Source organism: Talpa occidentalis, unplaced genomic scaffold, assembly GCF_014898055.3.
Source record: "Talpa occidentalis isolate TD23 unplaced genomic scaffold, MPIMG_talOcc4v2.1 talOcc4.10, whole genome shotgun sequence".
Lineage (NCBI taxonomy): Eukaryota > Metazoa > Chordata > Mammalia > Eulipotyphla > Talpidae > Talpa > Talpa occidentalis.
The window spans coordinates 73,065,048-73,081,786 of NW_023600993.1; the positions used below are offsets into that span (position 1 = coordinate 73,065,048).

General features: G+C 39.9%; 1 protein-coding gene across 1 annotated transcript in view; it reads left to right on the forward strand.

Annotated features, from left to right (window-relative positions):
- KIF16B (kinesin family member 16B) overlaps positions 1-16,739 on the forward strand; it is a 286,776-nt gene that overhangs the window by 26,502 nt on the left and 243,535 nt on the right. The window contains exons 2-3 of the mRNA XM_037494360.2: positions 13,703-13,780; positions 14,289-14,358. Coding sequence (XP_037350257.2) covers positions 13,703-13,780; positions 14,289-14,358 — 148 coding nt within the window. The remainder of the gene's footprint in view (positions 1-13,702; positions 13,781-14,288; positions 14,359-16,739) is intronic.

The following is a 16,739-nucleotide window of genomic DNA, read 5'->3' on the forward strand; positions in this document are numbered from 1 at the left end:
TCCAATCAAAATCTCAATGGCATTCTTCAAAGAAATAGAACAATTACTGATGAAATTCATATGGAATCACCAAAAACCCCGAATAGCCAAAGCTCTACTGAAAAAAAAAGAAGGAAATGGAGGCATCACACTCCCAGACTTCAAACTATACTACAAAGCCATAATCATCAAAACTGCATGGTATTGGAACAAGAACAGACATACAGACCAATGGAATCGAATAGAAAATCCAGAAATAAACCCACAGATTTATGGTCAACTAATCTTTGACAAAGGAGCAAAGACTATGCATTGGAGCAAAGAAAGTTTGTTCAATAAATGGTGCTGGGAAAACTGGGTCGCTACATGCAAAAGAATGAAGCTTGACCACTACCTTACACCATACACAAAAATCAACTCAAAATGGATTAAAGAACTAGACATAAGACCTGAAACCATAAAATACATAGAAGGAAATATAGGCAAAACACTACGGGATTTGCACATCAAAGACATCTTTACAGACACATCACCCAAAGCAGTGATAGTGAAGAGAAAGATAAACAGCTGGGACTACATCAAATTAAAGAGCTTCTGCACAGCAAAAGAGACAATAACAAAAACAAAGAGAAACCCCACCACCTGGGAGAACATTTTTGCACCCAACACTAATGATAAAGGACTGATCACAAAAATCTGCAAAGAGCTGATGAGACTCAGCAACAACAAAGAAAATAATCCAGTCAAAAAATGGGCAGAAGAGCTAAAAAGAAACTTCTCTGAAGAGGAAATGCAAATGGCCAATAGGCATATGAAAAAATGTTCAACATCACTTGTAGTCAGGGAAATGCAAATCAAAACTACCATGAGATACCATCTCACACCAGTGAGAATGGCACATATTAAAAAACTAGCAACAACAAATGTTGGCAAGGATGTGGAGAAAAAGGAACTCTTCTGCACTGTTGGTGGGAGTGCAAACTGGTCCAACCACTATGGAGAGCTGTGTGGAGATTTCTGGACCTACTAAACATAGAGCTTCCATATGATCCAGCAATTCCACTCCTAGGTATTTACCCAAAGGACACAGAAACATCAATTCCAAAGAGCACCTGCACCCCTATGTTTATAGCAGCACTGTTTACAATAGCTAAGCTTTGGAAACAACCCAAATGCCCAAAAATAGATGACTGGATCAAGAAGATGTGGTACATATATACCATGGAATATTACTCAGCATTCAAAAAAGATAAACACATGCAATTTGCAGCAACATGGATGGCGCTGGAAGGGATCATGCTCAGCGAAATAAGCCAAAAAGAAAAAGAAAAATACCGGATGGTCTCACTCATAGCAGGAATCTAGAAAACTTAAATAAGGGACCAGGAAAATGAATATAAGAAAGTGAAAATCAAAATCAACAAAAAACTATGAACCAGAGACACTTTTTGGGGGTGGGGGGAGGGAGGGGAAGGATTAGGGTCAGAATGGGGCGTTTGCAATTGTATGGGGGAATATAAAAATAAAATTTAATATTAAAAAAAAAAAAAAAAACACTGTAGAGTAAGTGGGTGGGTGTTGGGTTTGTGCTGGAAAGAAACATGTTGTCTGCTGTGTGCCTGGCCTTGTGTTGTCTGCTTTCTTTTGTCATATCTTTCAGCAAAAATACCTCAGGGTGCCAAAAAAAAAAAAACAAAAAAAAAAACAACAACAATAAACAAAACAGAAAACCACACAGTTTCTGCATGATCAGGTCTTTTTAGCAACTCTGTGATAGGTTTCATGCATCCATTTTACATGTAAGGAAACCAAGGCTCTTCAAAGTTAAGTAGGTAGGGCACTATAGTCACTGAGGTACTGAGATGCAGGGTCTGAGTCCAGGTCCCCTAAGCCTAGAGCAGCCTTGCAATTATTAAATCACTCTGCTTGGCAGAATCATATGATGTTAGATGCTGTCTTTGGTAAAAGAACTATAAGAACTGAAGATTGAATCTTATTCTGATCAGACTCCAAATGAAGTCTTTTGAATTTAGTATGTATACTTAAGTATTTTGAGCATACCAATCCCTTTCTCCTTACTGGCATATTTAGCTGGCAGTGCTTTAAAATATGATCCAGCTCTTGTATTTTTTCAAGTACTGTCACTGAAAACATTTTTTTCTAAAATAGAGATTAAATCTGGAAAGGGGGGTTGTAGTGAGGGTGCAGGTAAAGAGTAGAGAAAATTCATTTCTCTGTGTTTCATGGAGCTGTGGCATTAAACTGGCTTATATATATATTTTTTTTTTTTGGCCTGATTCTTTTTTATTCTTTTTTTATTTTTTACATCTTTGTTCATTTTTATTTTTTATTTTTTTAATATATTTTATTTTATATAATTCTTACATCATTTTTTTCATTTTTGCACAATGTATGCATTTTCATTTTGGTTATATTCCCCATACAATTCCCACCCCCCTTATTTTGACCCTAATCCCTTCTTTCCTGCCCCCCCAAAACTACCCCCCCATGTATCTCTGATTTATAGTTGCTTGTTGATTTTGATTTTTTCTTTATTATATGGCCCTTATTTAGGTTTTCTAAATTCCTGCTATGAGCAAGACCATCCGGTATTTTTCTTTTTCTTTCTGGCTTATTTTGCTGAGTATGATCCCTTCCAACTCTATCCATGCATGAGTTTATCTTTTTTGATTGCTGAGTAATATCCCATTGTGTATATTTGCCACATCTTCTTGATCCAGTCATCTATTTTTGGGCATTTGGGTTGTTTCCAAAGCTTAGCTATTGTAAACAGTGCTGCTATAAACATAGGGGTGCAGGTGCTCTTTGGTATTGATGTTTCTGTGTCCTTTAGGTAAATACCTAGGAGTGGAATTGCTGGATCATATGGAAGCTCTATGTTTAGTAGGTCCAGAAATCTCCACACAGCTCTCCATAGTGGATGGACCAGTTTGCACTCCCACCAGCAGTGCAGGAGAGTTCCTTTTTCTCCACATCCTCACCAACATTTGTTGTTGCTAGTTCTCTTAATATGTGCCATTCTCGCTGGTGTAAGATGGTATCTCATGGTAGTTTTGATTTGCATTTCCCTGATTACAAGTGATGTTGAACATTTTTTCATATGCCTATTGGCCATTTGCATTTCCTCTTCAGAGAAGTTTCTTTTTAGCTCTTCTGCCCATTTTTTGACTGGATTATTTTCTTTTTTTTTCTTTTTTTTTTTTGAGTCTCATCAGCTCTTTGTAGATTTTTGTGATCAGTCCTTTATCATTAGTATTGTGTGCAAAATTTTTCTCTCAGTCGGTGGGGTTTCTCTTTGATTTGGTTATTGTCTCTTTTGCTGTGCAGAAGCTCTTTAATTTGATGTAGTCCCAGCTGTTTATCTTTGCCTTCACTATCACTGCTTTGGGTGATGTGTCTGTAAAGATGTTTTTGAAGTGCATGTCATGTGGTATTTTGCCTGTATTTCCTTCTATATATTTTATGGTTTCAGGTCTTATGTTTAGTTCTTTAATCCATTTTGAGTTGGTTTTTGTGCATGGTGTGAGGTAGTAGTCAAGCTTCATTATTTTGCATGTAGTGACCCATAAACTGTTTTATATTTGGACTGTAATGATTTAATGTCTGAACACAGGAAAACAAAAGGAAGTATTAATAGATTTATATTTTTGTTCTCAATGAGTATTTACTGACACCACCCCTTTAAACTTCCACTTTTTTACAAATATGTTGCTCCTGTGATTTGGAGAAACATATGAAGGAAGTTTGCCATTTGCAAATCCTTGTTATTATTTTTTTATTTTCTTTTTATTTATATATTTTTTACATCATTGTTCATTTTTAAACAGTTTGTTCCCCCTGCCCCCTCAAGTGTAGTCCCCAAGGAATTTCCTTCACCAGTGCACCTGTGAACCATCACCACAGTCCCCTGTGCTTCTCCCTCCCTCTCTCTGATCTCTCTTCCTCCTCCTCCCCTGCAGGATGTCTCTGGTTTATAATTGTCTGTTTGTTTTGTTGTGTTTTATATTACTATTATTTTTCCCTTGATGTCTTATTTGGTTCCCCTATATTCCTCCTATAAGTGAAACCATCCGGTATTTTTCTTTTTCCTTCTGACTTATTTCACTGAGCATAATTCCTTCTAGCTTCATCCATGTTGTTGCAAATGGCATGAGTTTATCTTTTTTCATTGTTGAATAGTATTCCATTGTGTATATATGCCACATCTTTTTGATCCAGTCATCTATTTTTGGACATATGGGTTGTTTCCAGGTATTACCTATTATAAATAGCATTTGCACATCATTTTGTCCCTTTTCTGTGACTCAGAAGAAATAACAGATCCTTGTGACTTTGCCTTGTAGTCAGAGTCATAGCTCTGGGTCTGTGGGAAGAGCTGAGCTTAGTTTCTGTCTTTGGAGTTAACATCTGCTGATTAACTGATGTTTATGGAAGGAAATACATCTGTACTCCTCCCCTTCCTTATTTACTGCAAATTGGATCATAATTTTTGTGCCATTTTGCAGCTTGCTCTTTATTCCACTCAACAGTATTTTTAATAACTTTGGTTTCTAGAATTCAGAAGAGAAGCCCCAGTTGGAAGCCAACAGTGATAACCCAAAAGGCACAGTCCAGTTCTGGATTTTCGTTTTAGAATTAGGGATAGGGATGTTGGCCTCCATTTAAAGGAAGGGGTGAGACCACCCTTTCTCAGGCCATCTGAGAAGCAGCTGAGAGGCAGTTACATTTCCCAGTCTCATAGGATCCCTGCTTGTCAGGCTTGAGGAGGCATCACAGCTCAACCAGGGCTATGGTTCTCAACACTGGTTGGTTCTCAGTATCTCCTGGGCAGTTAATATAGATTCTTGACCCCCTCTTCTGGGAATTTGTACTTGATAGGTCTTGGCTGGGCTCTTCAGATTATTCTGTTGGTCATAAGGGCCTGGGAACCCGGACCTGGCTCCCTTGTCTTCTGGATACATCTCCACTGTCACCCCTGATCCAGCATATACTGGATAGACTGTGGTGTCCTCCTATGTGCTCCCCTTGCTGTACTCTCACTCCTCTAGAATCTTTGCACAGCAGCTAGAGGTGTCATTTAAAAATAAAAATGCAATTTTGCTACTCTCTTATATACAAAACCTTCCCATGCAGAGGACTTCTAAGTTCTATTTAATGCGTGTAGGGCCTGACATCATTTCTCCCTGACACCTTTCCTGACCTTGTCTTCTGTTTTGCTTCTCCTCACTCCTTCAGTCATGCTGCCCTCTTGCTCCCCCCACAGCCTCTGGTTCCTGCCACGAGGCCTCTGCAGCTGCCTTTCTCTTTACCTGGAATGCCCTTCTTTGCTTGGCCCTTGGACTTGATCATCTGTCATCTTCTTGGATAGGTCCTTTCTGACAACTTCCTGTCTTTGTGCCTCAGCCTTCAGTTCTATCCTAGGACACCCTTTCATTTCTCTGAATGAAATAAGACAGCACTTAACCACTGTCTAAAATGGTCTCATATTAAACTCTTTTTTGACCCCTCCATAAGATGCAGACTCCTGGAGAACTCTATGGTTTACCACTTTGTCCTTAACACTGAGAGTATTATCTGTCATTGGAAAGTACTCACTAAATATTTGTGGGTGAATGAATACATAAAACTCCCCATATAGTGTCCCAGAGAAGGATTTGTCAAGCCTCTGACTGAACCTCCTCAGTGACGATTCTGCACAACCTGAGGCAACTCATTTTGTATCGAGACAATTCTGTCAGGCTATCTTTCCTTCAACTGAGGACAAAATAAAAAAAAAAGTATCTGACTTGTTTCCTGCCCAGTAGGTCTGGCTCTTTGGTCTTTGCTGGGGAGTTGGAGTGCTGGTCAGTGGTGCCAGTTGTCAGCATGATTTAAGGGGAGGTGCTGTGGTAGACACTGCTGTCCAGATGCCTTTTTGCTGAAGGACTCATTGCTGTCAGCCTGTGAGCTATGTCAGCCTCTCAGGGGCCCAAGGTGGTACCCCTTGCCTAGGCAGCCCACAGTTTGTGCCTACTCTAAGTCTCATATCTTGGGCTAACCTGGGCAAGGTTGAAGAGCTTCTGTAACTTCAGAACTGCATGTGGGTTTGCTCCAAGTTGTCATTGGGTATCTAAGCAGCTCTCCTTTTCCCTCTGCCCAGTCCTGCCCCATCTCCTCCTACCCCTAGGCCTTAATCCCAAGTGTACTCTTTGATGAGCAGCCTGCATGCTCAACCTCCTCAGTTGTCTGCTTCTCTGGGATCCCAGTCTATGACAGCTGGCTCTGTGCCTAATCTTTTAGGCTTATTACATCCTCCTCCAGGTCAGCGAGATAATAAAAGACTAGGTTTAATAGCTCCCTCCTGCTCTGGTAGGGGTCAGCCGAGGATTTCACATGGCATGGCACCTCACAGCAGCTGAGACAGTGACAGCAGCGTTGTCCTTGGCTTGTCCACAGCAGCAGTCCACAGGGAATGGAGTGGAGGCTTTCTCACTGGCTGCCGCTCAAGGTTGGCATTGGGATGTAGGTCATGGTGCTGCTGATCTCCAGCTGACCACTGTGGGGTGAGGCACCTTTTCAGGAGCAGCAGTGAAGTCAGGGTGATTGTCTGAAAAACCCACTCCAGAATTTATTTTAATATCTATATCCCCTGGGGTTTTTCTCAAAACTTGACTTGAAGCCTTTTTAATTTCATGGAGAGCAACTAAGAATAATCAGCAGTCTCAAGGTCCTCGAGTGCTCAGAACTGTCCAGAGAGGACAAAGAACAACACATAGAGAGGTGGTTTCAGAATAGCCCTCCCTGACTTTGGTGCCGCACTTTGACACAGGCAAGGAGACGCATTTATAGAGCCCCTGCCGCTGCCATGGTACTGCACGGGCAGGGCTAGCAAGCAAAAGTAAGTGTGAGCAGGTCTCTTGCAATATTTGGGATATAGTATTTGCCTGAAATTCAAATTTAATTGAATGTTGTGTAATTTATTGGGAGCCCCAACAAAAGAGAAAAAGAGAAGTGTCATTGGGTGGAACAGAGGGACTGAAGAGTTCCTTGAGCATAGAGGACCAGGAATGCTTCCTGAAAGAGGGAAAATTTGGGCCTGGTTTTGAATGCTGAGCAATTCTGCCAGGTGGAAGGGCAGAGAGGAGAGGGCAGAGAGGCAAATCTGGGCCCAACCGGGGTGGACAATGGCAGGGGAGGAGTGGGGACACAAGGCAGAGGTGAGTTGTTCTGTGTGGGGCTGGTCAGCAGGGAAGGAGGGTGACTAAGCCAGCATCATTTTGATGCTCTGTAAGGACCTGGTCTTGCCCTAGAGCACTGGAGAGCTGCCTGAATTTTTAAAGCAGGGACTCTGTCTTTTACTTAACTAAATTTGTTTTACTTATAAAAGTAATATCAAATGCTAAAATAAATTCCAACAGCGAACTGTTTCAGTTCATTTTTTCATTCCCTGAGGTCCTGTTTCCACTTACTCCAGAGGTAACCACTGTTAACAGCTTTCTGTTTATCCTTTCAGAAAAATTCAGAAATGCTGTTTGCTTCTGGACCATATATGTGCATATTCTTTGTTTATTAAACTGCAGACTGCTTTGTCATTGTTTGCACACTGTTTTGCTACTCTTCTTTCTCTCTCTTAATAGTGTTCCTTGGACTTTTTTCCCCTAGTAATATCCAGGGAGGTCACACATTTTTTTGTTTTTTAAACAATAGATTTTGTTTTATTTTTATTTTTGTCATTAAGTGTCCTGCCACCAAAATTAAGACACTTAAATCCTGGTTCATGGATGTAACTATTAAGGTGAATTTGAGGATGCTGTTTTACTTCAGAGCCTGGGTGAATAAACCACTCTTTAGAATTTTCTGAGCTTGTGATTCAGTTTTGAGCTCAGCACCTTCCCGGCCAGCTGTTTACTGTGGAGTGATCACTTAGCATCAGCTGAGTGAATTCGATTTGAATTGCTCAATGATTTAAAAATATTTTCAAAATATTTGAAATAACCAAGTTGTTCAGAAAATCTTTTCCCTACTGACATTTCTGAGAACTGATGCAGCTCTCTTCTTATTCTTCATATCCTTTCTATTCTTTCCTCAAGCCTCTCTTCCTCAATGCTGATGTATTACTCAGTAGACTTACTCCCTCTTGTTCACTTGTAGCATCTTATGATTTGGCTTCCAGTCCTTTCAAATAAATTACTTCTTTATATGAAAGAGCCATAATTGACTTTTTTGTTGAGAAACTCAATTCACCAAAGCGAGCAGGGTGAGACATAGTTCTTTTTGCTCTATGATCAAGTCAGTGTTCAATAATATTTTAGGTTTATTTATTATTCTTCAATATGAGGAAAATGTCAAGATTTACTTACCCTGTTTCTTAAATGTCAGAGGAAATTGACCTGAGATTAGTGGAACTTTCCATGCCTGGTGTTTTACAGTTGTCAGCTGAAGCATTAAAAGACAAAACACTGAGCACTGATTATGAGTGTTGCCCTATGTTTAGTGCACTCAGGCTGTAGGATGTGAAGGAAGCTGGGTTCTTGTTTTCCTGGGATTCTCTAGTCTAATTGGAGAGATGCTATCAGCAGGGATATAGCCCATATGAGTGGGTTGGGCTAGCTTGGTGTATGAAAGGGAATTATTTCTGAAGGTTTATGAGAACAGGTGAGTCAAACTAGACTGGAGACAAGCATGGGTGTGAAATGAGGTACTACAATGTGTGGGTAAGCAAGTACTGATAGTGGTGGAGGCTCATAGGAGGCTGTTTAGAAGAGGATGCGTGTGGCAAAGAGTAAACTGGACTGAGAGCCGTTCACTTAACATGTTAGACAGTCAGTCAGTTTCAACACCATTTTATGAACACGTCCATGGTGCAGGCACTGTGTCAGGGCCTGGGGATGTACACCCAGACAAGGAAGAGTCCTTACTTTTAAGTGTTTCACAGTCTGGTGGGTCAGACAAGCAAAAGGACCATCCTACTAGGGACAGGGCAGAGAATGCATAAAGGCTCTCTATGTGTGATGTCTGGACTGAGTCTGGCTGAATCCTAGGAATTGACCAGGAGGAAGGGGATGGGATAGAAAAAGGGTTGGAATGTTGGGGCTAAAACTCTAGCTAGCAGCTCAGTTAGAAATACTATGTGGAAAAATTAATTTTCTAGGGCAGATACAGATTTCCTGTACGGTTTTAGTTTTTATTCTTAAAAGGAAACAATCTAGGAAATTGTTTTTTTGTAATTTTTTTTCTGGAACAAATGACCCCTACCTTAATCTTGATAGCCTGAGATTATTTCTTAAAATGACTGCAAGCTATTGTTGGCACACTTATATCGATGTTGGGTGATAGTCTGAGAGAAAATGCTAGAAGCTGATCTGGCTGAGGACTGAGAATGATGGCACCCAGTATCATGACCCTCAGAGGACCCAGACATATACTTGCTGTTGGTCAGCAGCCACCGTACAACTTAAGAGCAAAGAGTAGAGTCAGTGTCAGCTAGCTTAGGTTGTGTCCATATTCTGTTGCGTAGTTTTGAAAATAGCTTAAAGGTGAAAGTACAAAGTTGGTTTCCCAGGGTAAGAGGTAGGTAACATTGTAGAATTTGTTTCATGAGCGTAAGGTAAGAGCAGTTATCCCTGTCCTATTACTATATTTCCTATCCCTACACCTGGATGGACTGCAGAAGAGAATAAAGAAGACACTCATATTACTTAACAGTCTTCCTGTTTGTATCTTTCCTAGTATTTTTATAGAGTGAATGCTAATTTAAGACTAGGAAAGTACTGTTGTGATCACCTACAGGTCAGAATAAATGAATCTATCACCATAGTCCCTTGTGCTCTTCCCTCCCCTGTTTTGCTCCTTTTCCCTCCTCCTCCCCTACAGAATGTCTCTGATTTATAGTTGCCTGTTAATTTTGTTTTATTTATTTATTATTATTTTTTCCTGATCCCTTATTATTGGTGGTGGGAATTTTACAGGGAATACACCTGAGAGGAGAAAGCAAATATTGTTCAAAAATAAACAATGATGTAAAATATATATAAATAAATTTAAAAAAGAATAAATGATCCTGCAGAAGGTCACTTAAATTTAGCTGCTCCTGAGTATTAAGCTCTGAGCTGTAGAGTTACTGAATCCCTGGCTCCGAACAAGAGGGTTCTGAGCTGCATTACTTTGTGTTTTATATGTGAGAATTGATGAGTGTGTGAGCACCTATCACTGTTACTCTTAATCTTCTTAGATCCGTGTGTAATTTTGTGCTCCCACAGGCATTTATTGCTTATAGAGGTTTTAAAATAAAAACCCTGGAAGCATTACGTTACTGAGTGACTGAGGAATGTAGGAGTGGGGGGAATGGAGATGTGGCCGACTGTGTCGTTAATCAGACCAAGCCATTGCAGCTCTCTTGCAGGGCAGGACATACCCTAATTGAATTTGTTATTGAATTTCCTAGGAAAGGGGTACTTTGTGAAGTTTTTGTTTTGTAGCCCCATGAACATGGGGTCTCCTGAGGTAGTTCTGTCTTTTGAGTCCACAGTGGAGTTGCCCCAGACCTGATAGGGTTAGTAGAAGTACCTGACTCAGGATTTCATTGTCTGTCATTGAAACCATTCTTACACTTCATGCTGGCGTGGAGGTGTTATACCAGCTGTGGGAACCCACTGTAGTTCTCCAGTGGTGTTTTCTACCACATACTTTTGTATTTCGTTGTCTTGGTGTCTGTGTCATTTCTGTTCATCCTGAGTTTCGCTACCTCCAGATTATTTAACATAAATCTTAGCATATTGCTTCATTTCCAATTATTTCAGTATGTATTGCTAACAGGTTAAGACTTCAAAAAAAAAAATCATCATGATACCACTATCACACCTAAAGTAGTAGTAATAATTCCTTAAGTCAAAGTTAACATTTCCCTATTAGCTTATAATTTCTTTCTTTCTTTTTTTTTTTTTAAAGATTTTATTCATTTATACAAGAACTGCGGTACAGGCCAGAGGCATGGGAGGGTGAGAGTATTCACCAGAGACAGAGTGGGGAGCAGATCAGGCAGACGGACTGAAAACACTGCTGAGGGAAGCAGCAGGCGAGACAGGAGAGGTCTGCCACACCATGTGGGTATCTCCCTGGCCAACCGAGAATCGAACTGGCACTGTAGAGGCTGTGGACAGCTTCACAGTGCTGCGCTCAACCCTCTGTGCGACCGGGGAGTCCCTATAGCTTTTAATTTCTAGAATGCCTTTTCTGTTTAAATTGAGATATACTTGATTGGTATGTCTTCAAAGTTTTTTGGTCTGTTGGTTTCCCTTTCATCTTTATAGTCTTTGGAATTTTTTGTTGTTGCTGAATAAACTGGTTTGTTTATATGTCATCTGTCTAAGAGGATGGATTTTTCTGATTATCTTCTGCTCTTTTATACATTCCCCCTCAGACATTTTGGGTGGAAAGGGATAAGACTACTGCAGCAGTGCTCTTGGTCCTTCAGTTCCAAATTAGGTTCCAGCTTAGCTTTTCTCTGCTAGTGGCTAGAGTAAGTGACGGATGGTTATTCCCTAGAGCCATTAATTCACCAGGGGCTGCAAAATGATGATATACTTATTATATCATTCATTAATCGAAATATCTGAAAATGAGAACTTCACTTGACAATTGTTTAGTTACCCTGTGGTACAGATTATTTAGGAAATGCAGGGTAGATGCTTGATTCTTTCCCTTTATATACTAGTTTTCAAAAATGATAATTTCCTTTGATCTTCCAAAAGAGATTTTTTAAATTTTTTATTATGAGTTCATAAAAGTGTGCTTTTTTTTTTTTTTCTGTTTCAGTCTATAGACATCACTCTCCTTTTTGCTGCTCAACTTTGGCCAGAGGGAACTTACCAGTCTGGGTCCTGAATCCTTTTGTCATGACTGACCATTTTATCAATTATTATCTCTTATTGTTTACCAAATTATCCTCAAACTTAGGGACTTAAAATATTATTCCAGAATTTTGTGGGTCTGGATTCTGAGCGGGGCTTACCTGGTTACTTTTGATGTTGTAGTTCTGGTGTTTTCCATTTTGGCGGAGGGAGGTGTACTTCCAAGCTCACCCATATGGCTATGGTGGACCCCAGTTCCTGACTGCCTGGTTCTCTGCATAGGGTTCCCCACAATGTGGCAGCTGGCTTTCGCCATTGCCAGTATGCTGAGATAGAGAGACATAGCAGAGCCACTATGTCATAAGTCAGAATATTTTTGTAACCTAAATTTGGAAATAAGAGTTCATTACTTTGGGCTCCTTTTGTTCTAGTCATAGAAGTGGGCCGCTAATCCCAGTCTACTCTCCAGTGGAGAGAGTCATACAAGGGCATGTACCTGGAGGTGGGAGCATCTGGAACCCTTCTAGAGGTTGCCTTCTATACCCTAGTAATCTTTGATAGTACTCTTGCTTTCTGGGGTGAAGAGATGGTTCAGACAGTTAGATTGAGATTTTCTCCAGTTAGCCCTGACTTACTTTAGTGGACAGTGGTATTTAGAGAATATAAAATGGGTGTTAAGATTCTAGACATTTGCAGAGGACAATGTAGGGAGTATATTTGTTTTTTTTCAATTTCAGATTAAATTTATGCTGCTATTTGTGGGTCAGATCTAGGACTACAGAGTTTTTACTTAACCTCATTCTTGTGTTTGTATCTTCTGTTAAATAGCATCTTGACTCTTAATGGCAGAGATACAATTATTCATGTATCATCCCCACAATACACAAATAGAAATTTCGGAGTAATGACACATTAGCACAAAAATATGGTTACTGAAAATGCTTGAATGTGTAAAGTTCTTTTCTCCTTAGGCTATATCCCACATAATACAGTCAGTTCCTCCATACAGTCATAATTGAAATCATTTCTCACTGTGTAGTATATAAACCACCAAACACATCTTTCCCTTGCGACTCAGAAAGCCAAACTCTGGGCTGTGAAAATACCTTTACACACAGGAATGTATTCTAGGTGGTCACCAAGAGAATTGTCAGAATTGGCACCCTAAAAACTGGCTCCCTAGGTGGTGGGAGTGCAGGTCTATATAAAGGTGGAAGGAAAGTGGTGGGGGGGGGTGCAGGATGTAAAGGAAGTGGGGCTAACTTTGAATTCCAGATGTGAGGAGGTTCCAGGGCAATCTAGGTGTCCTGAGTCTAGGTGTCTGACTTTTCTGGGCAGGGAATTTCTCCTCCAGGTCATCATCCAGCAACCATCAGCAGGTGTTCTTGATGCTTTACAGTCAACCTCAAAGGAGCATTGTGAATTTTTGTTAGGGTTATAACAAGTCAACTTTCCAAGTTTCTGTGAATGTACTTGGAGAGAAATACATTTATTGCAAGTCCAAGATATACCACAAGGAGGGGGAAGGGGAAGCGACAACAGAGGGTGGTAGAGTGTGATTCCACTTAGTCCTAATTTTTGGTCTAGGGGAATTTTTGCTACAAAATGGAGGGCATTTGGCTACAAGTACACATTCATCTGTGTAAAATTATTTTTGTGTTTTAGGTAATTTTAAAAATAGTTTTATTTTTATGTGAATTATTTCTATCATTCTAAAGGTGAGCTACAGATCAAGGTATTTTTATAGGAATCTAACTTCTGTCCCTGTTCTCTCCATCTTCTTATTTCTCTAGAGGTAGCCTTTGGAAAAATGCATGTTATTCTTTTAATCTTTAAATATAGTAGCATTATGTCCACTTTTCTCCACTTAACAGTAGACCCTGGCTACCACTCCACAGCAGTGCAGAGGTCTGGTTCATCCCTCTTCCGGCAGCCCAGCACTCCATGTGCAGGTGTGTGATCCGGCATTCTAGACCACTGTACTTCCTAGGAGTTCTTGTGATTTCCTGTCCCGCTGTGTTTCTAGGAAGTGCAGTTCTGAATGGATCTAAAAAACAGGTGGGAGGAAGGGACAGTGCCTTGGTTGGCTTCAGCACCTGGTTGTGCCCTTCCAGTTTTCTTCCTAGTTCTCCACCTGTGGGGAGGAATAAAGTGTCTTTCTTTTTGTAATGAGGTGGCTGAGGTTTCTTATCTCAGGAGTAGCCCTTTAAGGTTCCAGTTATTTCATTTACACTCTTTTTGGCTTACAGTTAGAAATTTTTCCAGGTTTTAACAACACATTTGTTAGACTTGGATCTTGGTATCTGATTAGTGTGTCTTCATGGTTATATTAAGGATTTGGGAAGAGTGGTAATCAGATATTGTGCTCAGGTGACAAACCCCCCATATATAAAAAGTAAATGAAACAATAAATAAGTACCCTTTTCTCTCCTAACCAATACTGAATTATTTGTATTGCAGGGAAAAGGACTTGGAAGCCAAATTCATTATTCAAATGGAGAAAAGCAAAACAACAATCACCAACTTAAAGGCAAGTAGCAACCTGGCCTTGCTCCACTTCTATGAGCGTCCATGTTTATTTCACTGTCAAAATGATTATGGGTAAATAAACATATCTGCCATTTCTCCACTTCTCCTTTTTCAGTTCAGTTAGACATGTCCCCTTGCATTAGGCATGGGTTCAGTTACAAAGCAAAAGGGTTGGACCTTGTTTCCTCTCTGTCTTTGGTTTTATGTGATCCAAAGTCGGATCTAAGATTTATCTGCAGGCCTGAGCTCATTGGTTTAGTTCTGACCCACGTGATTCCATTTTCTGCATTGGTTTTTGGCTAGACAATCTACTACATTCTATAAATCATTAAATAAATTTTGCCCTCTATTTATTTTCATTTTTAATGAAAATAATCATGATTTGTAAAAATTTCAAGAGGCCTTGTTGTCATTCAAAATTCAGAGGAGAAAAGACAAAAAACCCTGATATTTTTTCTTGGAAAAAAAAAATCCAAATTTTTTTAAGATACCAATTCCTGTTTGTACTTAATATATCCTATTTGTTTCTTTCATCAGTGAATTTGTTAAGGACACTGCATGCTTTTTTCTCATAGACGGAAGCAAGGGTATACAATTAATAATAATGAAATCAATGTGCTGTATTGGCTCAACCCCATTTTTCTTTAGTATTTGTCACTAACTTAAAGTTTTGGGTTTCTGAGGTCTGCTGCTCCATGGCCAAGTGCAGATCAGTCTCTGGTTGGATTTCTGTTAATTTGTGACTCAAGGGACTGTGCCTTTTGAAATCCAATTTCAACATAGTGCAACTTGATCTCTAGTGATAAAAGCTAGGGAATGCTCTTATCTTCCAAATGGGTCATGCTCTGCATAATTTGATAGGCCTCCTTTGCAACTCCTGTGCTCCTGTCCCTCAGGCATTCTCTAGTGGAATGCCTGTCTTTCTCCACTGACCACATTTTACACCTAGCTGTCTGGCCTGTACTTGGCTTCCCCTCTTCTGACCTCCCCTATCTTCTCATGTTTCTGCCAGTTATCACTTCTCCATTCTCTACTGTTTCCCTGATCCCCTACCCCCTCTTCCCCATTTCATGTATTTTTGTATGTTCACAGTACTTTGATAAAAGTACAATCACTAGAAAATTGCATTTACTGAGAGAGAAGAGACCTCTGACAGTGGATGAATCTCCTTTTGTGTGCTATGGAATCTGTTTCCCTTGATCACACTGTTGCTTTTGGAGTTCTATGAGTGTTTCCTCATCTGATGTAATTAGAACAGATGCCCAGACTTTGAATATTTTTTTTTTAAAGATTTATTTATTTATGTAAGCACTGGGTACAGTCAGAAGCGCGGGAGGGTGAGAGAATTCACCAGAGCCAGAGCGGGAAACAGAAAAGGCAGACCTATGAAGTACACTGCTGAGGGGAGCAGTGGGTGCAGCAGGAGAGGTCTGTTGCGCCATGTGGGACCCTCGCCTGCGCCCGGGGTTCAAACTGGCACTGCAGAGGCTGTGGACAGCTTCGCAACCCAGCGCTCAACCGGTAAGCCACCAGGGAGGCCCCAGACTTTGAACATTTTAATAAGAAACTTAAACATATTTCTATATAGTATCTGAAAATATGATGATGAAAAATATGCTCCTTGAGTTTATTCAACATGTATTCAAGGAACTGTGTGAGTTTTAGTGGTGTATGAAGATTTTTCAAAATGGCTTTTAGTTCAGTTTAGGTATATAAAAACATAGATATATGTAAACATCACTAACTCACAGTTTTGGGTTTCTGAGGCCTGTAAACTCATAATATGAGTAAACTCATAATATGATATCTCTGAGCAGAGTCTAGACTCTCAGAACTGTGAGAAATTTCTGAATGGAGTGCCCAAGGGTGCTTCATGGAAGGGGAACCATCTAATCTGCAGTTTTCATTGGGGCCACAACATCATTCAACTCTAGGGGGCCTCACAAGCTCTAATGCTCCCTAGCCTTGTACAGTTTGCAACTCTGGTGGTTTTGGGAGGAGGGAGCAGTGAAAAACATTGTAACTTGAAAAAAAATAAAAACATCTGGGAAAAAAATAGCATCTGGAGGAGGGAGCAGTGAAAAACATTGTAACTTGAAAAAAAAAAATAGCATCATTCAAAGTAATACTGATTAAAAAGTCCAGAAAAATAGCCTTGGTAATATCATATTGTGCAGCCTGGGTTGCTGGGAGAAGTTAAGATTTTATTTATTTTTGGAGAGGATTAGGAGAAATTAAATGCTTTTCAGTTGTGGCAAAAATATGAAAAATGCCAACTGATCATTGTATATTTTTTATGAATTTTTTTTAACTTAGATTGCTTGTCAACCAACACTGCTTTTGCATCCTTACTACTATTCTCTTACTATTATAATATCATCA